Here is a 13,871-nt window from a genome sequence, read left to right on the forward strand (position 1 = left end):
GTGCATTTGCTCCCATTTTCTCTTTACCATGTGGACTAGATTCAAGCCCTGGAACAGAGACCAGCAGATGAGCTGCTGCCCGCAGATGGGGAGGACAGCTGTGCTGTTCCATTTAGACGACTAAAATGTTAACTCTCAAAAAAGGCCGCTGTGGCAGTGCTTACAGTAAAAAATCACTTTCTGTCATTTGAGCTGTAATCATGCCAGTATTCTCGCCGTGTGCTGTATTTCTAGGGTAATGGCATCTACTTCTGTGGTGTCACCTAACCTATATGCACAGATGACTCACGGTTTTCTAACTCTAGCCCTTTATTCCTTTTCCCTCGGCCAGAGCTTCCTGCCTTCTCACTCAGCTCTTTTGTGAGGGCCAGACGTGGATGTTCAGTTGTCACTGGAAATCTCTAGCTGTATGGCCCATAAATAATTCTAGTTCAACATGTGCACAGATAGTCATTATTCATTCAAAATCTAATACTACTTCCATTTTCTCTGGTTAATGATTTCCATAGGCCATCAAAGTTTGAAACTTTGGCACCAAGCTTGACTTCCCTTTGTTACTTTGTATACCTAATCAGTCACAAATTCCTGTTTATTCAACCCGTGAAAGGTTTGATGTCTGCCTGTCTGTGTTCTCACTGTAGATACCACGTGTTAGACTCCTTATTTCTCTCACATGCTTGCATTTATTCATCCAACCAGTACGTATTGATTGCTTATTATGTGCCAGGCATGGTGTGAGACTGTCTCACTATGTCACTTTCTTTCATCAAAGCTGAATAAGGTTTCTTTTAACTAGAATACACTGATTATATTGTACCATGAACAATGTGCTTATCTCATTTAATCTTCAGAACAGCTCTTGGAAGCAGATGAGGAAACAGGCACAGAGAGGTGAGGCATAGACAAACCATGGCCATACAAGACAACATAGCTGGCTCAAATTCTACCTTAAACATGGTGAGGATATCATACATATAGACATCCTTTCATGTTATGCAAAGAAATAAAAGAGGGGACTCAAACAACGGACCAAATATAAGCTAAATATAAGTTATAGTTTAGGGAAAACTACTTTAAAATACTAGCAAAGAAATCTGAGAGCAGAATCAGATGTTTTTTTCCTGTTGTCTTAGACAATAATTTGACGGCATTGTTTTTTAGTAACTTCTCTTCACTGAGTCTAAAGCAGGGGTGGGCAAACTTTTTGACTCGAGGGCCACAATGGGTTCTTAAACTGGACCGGAGGGCCGGAACAAAAGCATGGATGGAGTGTTTGTGTGAACTAATATAAATTCAAAGTAAACATCATTACATAAAAGGGTACGGTCTTTTTTTTTTCCAGTTTTATTCATTTCAAACGGGCTGGATCCGGCCCGCGGGCCGTAGTTTGCCCACGGCTGGTCTAAAGTATAAGAGAGTTGATGTTCCTTTTTAAAAAAATAATATATTTTTAATGATTTCAGATGGAAGGGAGAGGGAGAGAGAGAGAGAAACATCAGTGATGAGAATCATTGATCAGCTACCTCCTGCATGCCCCACACTGGGGATTGAGCCCGCAACCCGGGCATGTGCCCTTGATCGTGACCTCCTGGTTTATAGGTTGATGCCCAACCATTGAGCCATGACAGCTGGGCAACTCTCTTTTTAATTATGTAGTTTGGTAGTTAAAGTTTTTATTTTGGGATAATAGTAGATTCTCATGTAGTTCTAAGAAATAATACAGATGGATCCTATGTACCCTTTATTCTATTTGCTTCAACAGTAACATCTTGCAAAACTGCAGTACAATATTACATCCAGGGGTTTGAGACTGATACTTTCAAGATACAGAACATTCCCATCACCACAAGGATCCTTCCTGTTGGTCTTTTATAGTCACACCCACTTCCCTCTTGTTCCACCTCCACTTTAACCCCTCATCACCACAGATCAGTTATATATAATTTATTTTAAGAATGCTACATATGAAAAGTTACATGAATGGAATCAGCATGTGATCTTTTGGGACTGGCTTTTTTCACTTAACATAATTCTCTGAAGACTTACCCAGGTTGTTGCATGTGTCATTCCTTTGATACCTCAGTAGTAGTCCACAGCATTGATGTCCCAGTTTGCTTGCTTGCAGTTTCCTAGAGAGGCTGTCTTATTTTACACACTTGCCAAAAATATATGCACGATCCAGTTTCTCTGCATCCTCATCAGCACTTGGTGGTGTCACTATTTTAAAAAATCTATGTTCTCCTTTTATGTTATTAGAATGACATCAGGTCTCTCCCTACTCCAAACCATCTTTAGTGCTACCAGACTTCAGTTTTAGACATGTGCCTTAAAAGATTTGGGTCCATTCATGTACGCGTGTAGTAGGCGCTTGGATACACCTAGTTTGAGGACAGACATCTTAGTTAGAAGTAGTTTTGTGAGTTGTTCCTGTTGAGTTGGTGGTTGAAGTTCTATAAGTGGATGGAATGATGAAACCAGAATGGGTGGAAGAGAAAGAGATGTGGGCTGAGAAGGGAGTTCTGAGACGCACCAGTGTATGAGAGTTGGGTGATCAAGTCACTAATCAAAGGGATAGGAATACATTCTTTAAGAGAAAATAAGGAAAGAGATGAAAAAGAAACAAGAGCATATAATATCATGCCAGATACCAGAGAGAGACTTTTTAAGATGAGAGCTGAAAATGTCTCTGGCATTTGGGACGATGTTTTCATGGGAGATAGAAACATCATAAAAACGTTTGGAAATTGATGAAAAATCAATGTTGATTTTTGCTTGGCAATTTCAGTGGGGATAGCTGATAGAAGCATGAATAGGAAATGTGGAAGCAGAGACAACGAAGACTTCTTTGGAATGTAAAGTGAAAAAGAATTAACCATAATTAGCATTACTGAAAAAATATTGTTTTGTTTTTTTTTTTTTTTAAACTGGGGAAAATGTGTTTAGGCAGAGGTTGAATCAATGGAGAAAAAAGTTTTACAAATCACCAACAATGAGCATGCAAGAATACCCAAAATTTAATGCAAAAACATATAGAAGGGAGACGAGATATTTACGGAGCAAGGTCCAAGAGGAGGTGGGGAGGGAGTGGGTTCTGATTGAAGGGAAGGAGATTAATTTGTGTTTGCGTGAGTTGAGTCTGATGGCTTTGCTCATCTTTGCAGGGCTCGGTGAGAGGGGGTAGTTGCTGAAGGAGGGGAGACGATGCTGATCAAAGACATGGAATAGGATTGTTGAGACGGAGAGAGCAACACACATTTGTAATGGTCTCAACTTGCACAGTGGGTCAGGGATAGACTTAAGAGTGAATTTGGAGTTTAATAGCAAAGAAGGATGTGTAGTCAGCAACAAATAGACTAAGGAGAACTAAAAAAGCGATTGAGTTGGAAAACAGGTGTGGAATTAGAGAGAGAAAGAAAGAGATTTCAGAGGTCAAGGAGTTTTTTGTTGTTAATCCTCACCCAAGGATATTTTTCCCTTTGATTTTTTAGAAAGAGTGGAAGGGAAGTGGAGAGAGAGAGAGAAACATTGATGTGAGAGAGAGACATCAATTGGTTGCCTCCTGTACTCGCCCGGACTCTGTGAGCCTGCAATTGAGGTACGTGCCTGTGCCCTTGTCTGGAATCAAACTGGAGATGCTTCAGTCCCCAGCCAATGCTCTAACCACTGAGAAAACTGGCTAGGACCAGAGGTCAAGGAGTTTTAGATTACTTATCATGAGGTCCAAGAGAGTGGGCTAAAGAAATAGTGCAGAGATGAGAGGCACTGTGTTTTCTAAACTCCTGGAGTGCTAAGCAGTTTGTGTTTTATATCTTGAAATTGATGAAAAATCATCAAGGAGGGGACATGACATTATTAACCTTTAAGAGACGTGACTCTGGCCCTGGCTGGTGTGGCTCAGTTGGTTAGGCATTATCCTGTGCATGGAAGGGTTGCTGGTTCAATTCCCAGTCAGGGCACATGCCCAGGTTGTGGTTCAATCCCTGGTAGGAGGCAGCCTATCCATGTTTGGCTTTCACATCATTGTTTCTCTCTCTCCCTTCTTCTCTATCTAAAAATCAATAAAATGTTTAAAAAAATGAAACATGACTCTGACGGCAGTGTGGAGAATGGATTAAAGAGGGGCAAAACTGGAAGCAATCAGAGACACACTCCCTGGGCACTTTTGTGTCCACTACATATATTCTAGCCTCTTGATTGAACCCAGTTAATTGAACCAATCTATCTTAATCATCTTCTCCTGGAAAGATCATATCCCTCAGATGTATTTTGTCCACCATAAATATATAATCAGAACTCTCTTCCTAGTTAACCTCAGGAAAAACTAGCTCCTTACTATTTGTATGAAATTGTGGGGCCAGATGTGGCCATAATGCGTGGAACAGTATGACCCTTCAATGCCTTTCACTACTTTTCTGAGGTGGTCTGGACATTTTTCAGAAACTCAGGAGGCATGTAGTTCATTTCTCTGATCTCTGTATTTCCAGAGTTAATATACTTTATCTGTTTACATTTGTCTCTTTTATCAGATGGTAAATTCCTTCAGAGTAACCTGCGTCAAATTCATGTTGTTACAATGTGGGACCTGAATATTTCAGTCCTCTGGTTCAACTAGCTGTTGAACTAGCGTTCAGTGACTGAATGAATGGAGGCTCCCACCGATCGAGGGGACCCTGTCCTTCTGTGGGCTGATCGCAAGGTCCCTGGAACAGATTCCGTGGTGATGCCCGAACAGCTCTTGGACTAACAAAAAGTGCCCGTCTATCCATATAAGCTTAATTTGGAAGCAGCTGTAAAGAGACATCTCGCCAACTGGGAGAGGAGGGCGGGGCTTTCCGAGCGCTGCCGGCGGGGAGGCGGAGAGAGCCGAGTCCCTTCGGGCAGCGGCCGAAGCTGAGCCGCACAGCCGCACGCCGGCCGCTAGGGGGCGGCGGGGAGGCGGAGAAAGCCGAGGTCCTTCGGGCAGCGTCCGAGGCTGAGCCGCACAGCCGCACGCCGGCCGCCAGGGGGCGCCGCCCTCGCCTCGCCGGGAGGAGGCCGCCGTAAAGCGCGCGCCGCTTCCTCTTCTCCCGCCTCCCCGCCGACTGTCGTAAAAGGGTGAATGGAGAGCGAGTTGTGGGGGGTGGACAGGGAGGACAGGGGGCGCGGAGTCGGAGTGGCGCAGCAAGTGGCTGCAGGTGGCGACGGGGGCGGGGGCCGGGGAGTGAGGTAGTGCGGGGGTCACGCAGGAGGCAGCCGAGGGGTCCAGAGGAGGACGAAAGCTGCAGTCCGGCCTACGGGCCCGGGGGCCGCGGAGCCCCCCCTCCCCCGGGGAGATGGACCTCAACCGGATCATCCAGGCGCTAAAGGGCACCATCGACCCGAAGCTGCGGATCGCGGCGGAGAACGAGCTCAACCAGGTGAGGCCGGGCCCGCGGCGCCCCCCGATCCCCACCCCCGCCGGCGCCCAGCCCCACTCCGCCCCGCCCCGCCCCCGCCGCAGGGTGCGGGCGGCACCCCCGGGACCTCCCCGAGCGGCCCCGCACCTGTGGCTGCCTTTGCATCCTCCTGTCCGCCCCGAGCCGTGAGTTCGGCGCCGGGTCCGCGGGAGGAAGCCTCGGCCGCCGTTGCGGGTGGCTCCGGGGTGACTGGAGTCCCGACGCGGGGACGCGGGTGGGAAAGTCACTTACGGTTCAGGTCCGAGCGCAGCGCTTCCGCAGACCCAGCCCCTCCCGGTGCGCGTCGCCTGCCTCGGTGGGGTTGGCCGGGCTGTGGGGCGCGGGTCGGCAGAGTTTGGGGGCGCTGGGGGGTGCCGCGGGGAGGGTGCCCTGGACAACGGAGGCAGGACCCGGGGGACCGCCTTCCGAAAGGCAAGCGCGAGGTGCGCGTGCGGAGGGGTTTCTTTGAAAACGTATGAGATTTGTTTTGGCCTCCATCCCCTATTCCCACTCACCAGCCTTGAGCGTGTTCCAGCGTCTCCGCCGACATTGGGGACTGTTACCGAGCCCCAACTCTAGCTCCTGTTTCCCTCCGCACCTGCAGGGGTGGAGCCCAGAGCTCCCACGGAAAGCACAGGTTCAGGTCTGCCCCCCCCCCCGCCCCCCCCCCCACCCCAGGAGGCGATGACAGCTGCGGGAGGTGGTGCTAGTTCTTAAGAACGATCCTAAACCGGGGCTTCTCCAAGCGGCGCCCACGACGGGCAGCGCCCCATCACCCGGGAACTTGCTGGGAACGCAAATGCCCCGGGGCACTGTGCGGCCGAAGGAGGCTGGAGCTGGGCTTGGGGCCCGGGTTGTGTCAAGTAGCCGGCTAGGGGGTCTGTGCTTCCTAAGCCTGAGAAGCAGCTGTTTCCGTCCGAGTTCACGAAGGTGTCCCCTGGCCCGCGGTGACAGAAGTGCAGGCGTGCATTGTGGATCTTTGGAACGGATTGCTTTCGTGGGAAATCTGGGCGGAGTTTGCCGTGAGTGTGAATCCCGGATTCCCGGGCGATCCGAGGGAGAATGGAGAACACTGGCCCCGGGGGGAAGGTGGAGTTGAACTGAAGCCCAAAGTGAATGGATTTCCTTTTTGAAAATACAAGGACTCCCACCCAGAATAGGAGAAAGTTAAAGCCAGCACCTGTCCCGGGCTTTAAGGACATGTCCTCTCTGTTGATTGGTTAGAAAAGCAGTAAACCCAGGGGCTGGTTAGGGAGAGCAGAGCTAGAGCTGAACGGGGACGCCATTAGCAGGACCGGGAGGGAGGCTTTGCCTGTTTGTGGCCCCCTCCTCCGCACAGGGGGCAGGATGTAACTTTGATAGTGCCCTTTGGGAGCACGCCCTCGATGTCACCATAGCCTCCCCTGCTTCTGTGAGCACGCCCTCGCTTTGTTTCTGATTCATCCGTACCTACTACATACGTGCAGGTGACTTGATAGAAGTGGAAAAGGTAAGTGGGAGATCCTGTAGAAATAGAAGTGATATTTAGATTATATATTTTTCATGGTGTTTCAACCCAAATGCATTCCATCCTTGCTCTGCCTTGCCTGCCCGGTATTCACCCAAGTCATCACAGACCGCAGTTTCCTCTGTAACCTCTAAAAGTTGCTTATGGCTGTGCCGCTCTCTAGCATTTATATGTCGTATAGTGCTTTGGGTTGTGATATCCTCTAAGTGTTTTTTTGATTGTTCTGTAAGTAGAAGACTAAGTTATGTCATATAACCTTACTAGAGGCCTGGTGCATGAAATTTGTGCAGGGGTGTGTGTGTCCCTTAGCCCAGCCTGCACCCTCTTGCAGTTGGGACTGCTGGCTCCTAACTGCTGGCCTGCCTGCTTCATCGCCCCTAACCCCTCAGCCTGCCTGCCTCATCGCCCCTAACTGCCTCGGCCTCCCGGGCCTCCACGGATTGGTCCAGAAGGATATCCAGAATAACGTCTGGAAGGTCATTCAGCTGTCTGGTCTAATTTCGCTTTTATTATTGTAGATAGCAAAACATGGTTATAATGTTGGGTTTTGTATGCTTATCCTTTACCAACATACTTTGCTGGATAAACAGGTGGGTAATCTAGCATAAGTGATTAGGGTCCAGCTCGTTGATTTTAGTCTGGGTCCTCCCTCAGCAAGTGTGCTCTGCATAGGAAATGGGGGCAGTGTCTACTCTACAAAGTACTGATTGATTTGTCAGTTGCCATGTAGAAGAGGAATGCAGCTTTGAAACATAATAGTGTTCCAAAGGATAAATTCTTATTTGGAGCTATATTTTTCTGTGGCCAATGCAGTATTTCTGTTACCAGTGACTGGTCCCTTGATTGCTATTTATGATATTGTTTGCATGGGCAGATGCATTTTTATTTTTATCTCAGGATATTGAGAATGCTTCCTGTACATATTCATCACCACCTCTAGACCCAGAAGTCCCTTGGAATGGGTGGATATGTTGCTTCAGTAACTCATTCAGAAAATTGTCTTCCTTTAGTAAATAATTCTCACCATGGCCTCGACAGGAAATAAAGATATGTGCTTTTATTGGCAAGCTTTTATTCCCTGCTTTTCCATGAATCTCTGGTATCCTTTTTATTGACCTTTAAGGAGTTTACTTGTATGAATAACATTTCTATTGCAAGGACTAGTACAAGGCCGTGCTCTCAGAGAGTTTGCATTCTAGCGGAGGATACGGACAAGCAATATAATTTCAGGTCACAAGTGCTATAAAGCCCCAGAGTGTGCTGGGATGTATAGAGGGTGGTCATTGTCTGAAGACGACATCGAGCAGAGACCTACATGTTAGGAGTGAACCAGGTGAACTGGGAGGGGAGCAGAGAGGGAAGGGCAAGTTCAGTAGAAGCCTTCGGCTTGTCCTGCTGGAGGACTGGGATAGGTAATGCAGTTATGCTTTGCCATCATGCCTTGTTGGCGGCAGTGAGGCAGAGAATGGGAAAACATCAGGTCTTTGCTGTAAATGAATTCTCATAAAATGCAGAGTTTAGCTAAGCAAAGAAACTCTTTATTTTCAGAAAACTTCACAGATACAAAGTAAATCCTCAGGAAATCATTGCGAAATGCCTTCTCCCCACCCCCTTAGAAATGTGAAGACCAGGTGGAAAAAGAAATTGGATAAATATTTTGTGAGGAAAAATAGTATGAGAATACATCGAAATTCACCATGGAATGTTTTAGCTGGCAAATTAACATAGATTGAATCAGGCAGAAAGGAAAAGATAAAAAGTTGCGGAAGTTCTTTGAAATGCAAACAGTTACAAAAAGAGGAGTTCTAAAATGTGTAAAATGGCAACAGTGTTGAAATAAAAGTAGTTTCCACAATAACCATTTTCAAATAAGTAGCATTAATCTAGTATAAAGATTATTTTGTACTTATGTGTAATAAGATTTAAAAAATAAATACTAAACTACATAGATTAGAATTAAACTATATAGATTAGAATTAAACTATATAGATATTTGATTCACTATAAGACCTTCCAGTATCTCAAAAGTTACGAACAGGAGTTATTTTATAATGTAAATGTAGAAGGTGCAAAAGATTGGGCTACATTTGTGTTAATTTTGGTGCCTGTAAACTGCTGTTAAAAGAAATCTGTTTTCTTTAACAATACTTTAAAATTCTGGCAGTTGCAATTATGGGTAAAACAGAATGTACTTTATATACAACAGATTTAAGATTCTGAGGTTTATAAGGGTGAAAGGTAGAACAATTTCAAGATAATTCAAAATTTTACTGAAGGATATAGAAAGGATTGGAAAGCATAATGCTCTTTCATGGAAAGGATTAATATTTTAAAGATGCCAGTTTTCTCTCTTTTTTTTTGTAGTCAAACATCTTAATAAATGCTGTCTATAATAATAAAAGCATAATATGCTAATTAGGCTGGATAGCTGAACAACCTTCTGGATGTCATTCTGGACATTCTTCCGAAAGAAGCCGCAGCAGCAGGGGCCAAGGCGGAGGTGGTTAGGGGTGATGAAGCAGGCAGGCGAGTGCTTAGGGGTGGTGAAGCAGGCAGGCAGAGTAGTTAGTGATCAGGCAGGCAGACAGGTTAGGGGTCCGGAGCCAGCAGTCGGACATCCCCTGAGGGGTCCTGGATTGCGAGAGAGTGCAGGCTAGGCTGAGGGACTCCCCAAAACTCCCCCCCCCCCCGCATGAATTTTGTGCACCGGGCCTCTAGTTATAAATAAACGGATAGGAAAGGTGATAAGTTAAAAAATTGAGTGGTGTGCCATGGTAGATCCAGGCTCCTGGGAGAAGGTAAACTGGACAGATTCTGCATCATATGTCTGGCTTTAGCTTTACTGAGAATTTAGGAGTGTTTTCTGGGATTGTCAGCTGGCAAGGCCAAGTCAAAGCTCTGGGAATATGGCAGGGCTGTAATATGGTCTAGGCACCAGACATCCGGTGGGAATATGGTCAGAAGGAATGGGCGGGAATGGGCTTGCTCTTGATTTTTTTGTGCTTCTAAAGTCACCCTGACCAAACTCAGGAGTCAGTCAAGTTAGAACATGTCTGTGGGTGAAATGACCCAGGCGGCAGGCACTTACTTCATGAGCACAGCCTCACTTGGGCATTGCTAAATTTCAGATGCTTCAGCAGCAGAGCTGATGACAGCTCCGTGCGGTGAGGCACCCTCTTGCCATCTGGACTGCGTCCTCTCCAGGGCTCATGCACAGCTATTTAATGCGATCTTCTTTTCCTGTGCTGGATCTCCTGTTTTCTGAAGCACATGTTTTTCTGTTTTTGGTTTGTCAAAAATACCATAAACTAAATTAAAGCACAAATAAGCTGGAAAGAAACACTTGAAATGTATTGGTCCCCCCAAAAAGGTGAGATTGTAAATTCATAAATAGCTCATAGAACTTATTAAGACTAAAACAAATATTCCATTTACAAAAGGATAAAGGGAATAAGGAACTTGTAGAAAAACAAACAGGCAACACACAGGAATAATTCAACATAGAGGAAGTGTAATTTAAAACAGGAATAAGGTTTTTAAGTTTTTGCAGGCATGATATCCCTACTTTGGGTAGACAGACACACGCATTCACTACTGTTGCTATGGCAAATTGCTGCTCCCATTCTGGAGAGCATTATGACCACATATTTGAAAGAAACACACAACAAAACAAACAAATAAAAATGTTCAGATTCTTCATCAATTTATTCTAAGTTAATTTTTTTTGACTTGAAGTATTTTAGTAATCTTCATTTTGGAGAATTTCTTTCACTTTAAAAGTTTTATTTACAGGAGTGTATTTAGTAACAGGTGCTAATAGTTATTCATGTATATTGCCCTATTTTATAAAATATTTCTTTGTAATTTCAGTCCTACAAGATTATCAATTTTGCCCCCAGTTTACTTCGGATTATAGTCTCTGACCACGTGGAGTTCCCCGTGCGCCAGGCAGGTGAGCTGTTTTTTTAATCTTTATAAACTTATTTACGGTGAAAGTAAAAGTAGAGTTTTATTTTAATTTTAAACATATTTTATTTCTTGAAGAAAAAAAAAACCAGGAAATGCACAAGAAGTATTTCTAATGGCTTAAAAAATCACTTTCCTTTAACCTGGAACTTTAGGGGTAGATACTGAGTTCTTAAATCTCTCTTAGCTTTTTCTTTTTCTTCTATCTGTCAACCCCTGGCCTCTGTAACTTTGCTGTTTTTCCCCTTATCTTTCCTTATTTTAAGAGCTTCATCTCCCCAATTTTTTATGATTCCTGGAGGCCTAGCCTTTGGGCCCACAGATTAATATCATGAATTTATATATGTGAATTTATGTACTCCATCCGTGTATCAGATCATGGAGGTGTAAAGTATTGCATAGATGTTCCTAACCATGTGATGAGGGAGCAGGACTTTTGCTTTAAACATGAAAGTTACCTTTAAGTCTATGGGACCTGTGGTAGATTGGGGATGGGAGGTGGAAGAGGGTATAGGGGGAATAAATGGTGATGGGAAAAAAATGAAATAAAGATTAAAAAAGATGAGCTGGCCATTAGAGCCCAAAAGGTAAAAAAAGGGAGAAAGCCTTGGAAAATCATGAGTTCTGAAAAGATAGTAACTTCAAGGTAAAGGAGATAAAATAATAATACTAATTAAAAAATAGTTAAAAGGGCTTTTAAAAATTATTGAAGTGACAGATACTCATTGTAAATAATTTGGGCATTATAGAAGAATACCAAGAAGAAAGTTAAAAAAGCTACTCAACATTCATTAAATTATAAATGAGCATCATTAACACATGTGCACGTGTTAGGGTATAGCAATTGATGATGTTTTATAAAAATGGAGTTATACTCTACGTGCTGATAAAAGTATTTAATTTTACTTGAAATAATAATGAAAAAGTAAAGAATCATTCAGTTTTGGGAAAATATAACACTATGTATGATTTCCTGAAAGTTCCCTTTCTAATCCCTTAGATTAGAAAAAAAAATCTATAGAAAACATTTGTATTGCAATTTTTACTTTAATAAGGTTTGTAAGACTTCTATGTCAGTTTTTTGAAAGCATTACTCTCAGTTTTATTTAATTTTTGTTTTATAAAATAGGCTGTTCTGAAACACCTTTTTGCTATTTTAAATAACCTAAGTAGGGCCATTCTGAAGTTCCTATGAAAGCTTTGTGGAAGTAGTATTTTTAAAGATTTTAAAGCAGTTTATTAAACTAATGTCTTCTTTATATGGCATATAAACACTACAGAAACACAGAATTTATACATTAGATTTCTCTTAATCTCACCCCCAAAGATAGCTGCCATCAGTTTAGGGGCATGTTCTCCAAATCTATTTCCCCCCCATAGCTATACTGGCATTATTGTTGTTATTATTTTGTTAATCCTCATCCAAGGATATTTTCCATTGATTTTTAGAGAGATAGAAGGGAGGAGGAGAGATAGAGAGAGAAACATCGATGTGAGAAAGACACATCGATTGGTTGCCTCTGGTACAGCTCCAGGGCTGGCGATCCAACCTGTAACTGAGGTATGTACGTGCCCTTGACAGAAATTGAAACCTGGGACCCTTCAGTCCCAAGGCCAATGCTCTATCCACTGAGCCAAACTGGCTAGGGCTATGCTGGCTTTAAAAAGTAACAAAGATCTGTTTATATTACATATGCTATTTTATAATTTCCTTTTTTAAATTTAACCATTGATGCTTGGAGAATTGTTCCATGTCAGTGCATATGCATTTCTTTGTAGAGAACTGCCATACTTTATTTAAACAATTTGATGTTAATAGACATTTCCTTTATTGACCCTTATTGTTGTTATAGAGGCAATGCTCAAATGAGCATCCTTGGACATATATCTCTGGATACTTGTGGGAATATTTTCATAGAGTAAATGACAAGAAACGGAACTGCTAGGTCAATGGATCTTAATGATGTTAACATTTCGAATTTTGAATCTTATCACCAAGTTGCTTCTGCTACATTTCTATCAATAGTGCATTAGAATGCGAGGTTCCCCATATGATCACAAAACCATTTTAATCCCTATAGAACTGGACTTGAAAATAAGAAGCAACCTTCAGACAACAAAGATACACACATGGTAAAATCATGGACTTACTTATAATTCAGTCATTAAATGCTGTTAATTTTATAACTAGACAATATTTTTATTATGGGCACCATACAAGATGGCCTATATAAAAGACACGTTATAAGATTTATAATTGCAAGATTTTCCATTTTTTATTGGCTGTCATGTTTAACTTTGAAGGGTTTAAGCCTTTCACGCTCTGACAAGCTGAATAAAGTTATCTTTTTGGTACTGCTATACTGGCATTTTTTTCTCTAATTTAGCTGCCATTTACTTGAAGAACATGGTGACACAGTACTGGCCGGACCGAGAACCTCCCCCAGGAGAAGCAATATTTCCATTCAACATTCATGAAAATGATCGCCAGCAAATACGTGATAACATTGTGGAAGGAATAATTCGGTCTCCAGATTTAGTGAGGTACATTAGACTATATCTACATGGTTAATAGTAGGAAGCACAAAATATATGCATTGAGCGGGGAGGTTGGATTTAATCATCATCCTCAAGTTTGGTTTTTAAAAAGGTAAATTAATGAAGATGGGCACTCAGAGAATACTGTTTTGCTGATTTGTCTTTGCTTTTGTAATCCTTTGCAATATTTTGGGAAAGATTCAGTTGCTTTAAGTTGCCACAAAAAAGAGTTAAGGCAAAAATCATCCTTAATTAAAATTGTTGTATAAATCCCTGTTGTGGAAATGACTATGTTCTTAGTTATGATCTCTTGACTTTTTTCTGTCTGCTTTTCTTTTTCCTGACACAGAGAAATTGACTTCTGGGAGTTTTAACCTACCACTTTTCTTAACACTGGCCTCTCTTTCCATTCATTTTTATGAGCTGAGTATCTTTTCCTTTGGAGG

The 13,871-nt window shown here is 43.1% G+C and overlaps 1 protein-coding gene across 1 annotated transcript in view; it reads left to right on the forward strand.

Moving 5' to 3' along the window:
* Window positions 1-5,083: 5,083 nt before the first annotated feature.
* IPO8 (importin 8) overlaps window positions 5,084-13,871 on the forward strand; it is a 64,034-nt gene continuing 55,246 nt past the window's right edge. Inside the window, exons 1-3 of the mRNA XM_081082707.1 lie at window positions 5,084-5,396; window positions 10,792-10,873; window positions 13,275-13,431. Coding sequence (XP_080938833.1) covers window positions 5,313-5,396; window positions 10,792-10,873; window positions 13,275-13,431 — 323 coding nt within the window. The 5' untranslated portion in view covers window positions 5,084-5,312. The remainder of the gene's footprint in view (window positions 5,397-10,791; window positions 10,874-13,274; window positions 13,432-13,871) is intronic.

The sequence above is a fragment of the Myotis nattereri genome (assembly GCF_964212035.1).
Source record: "Myotis nattereri genome assembly, chromosome: 2".
Lineage (NCBI taxonomy): Eukaryota > Metazoa > Chordata > Mammalia > Chiroptera > Vespertilionidae > Myotis > Myotis nattereri.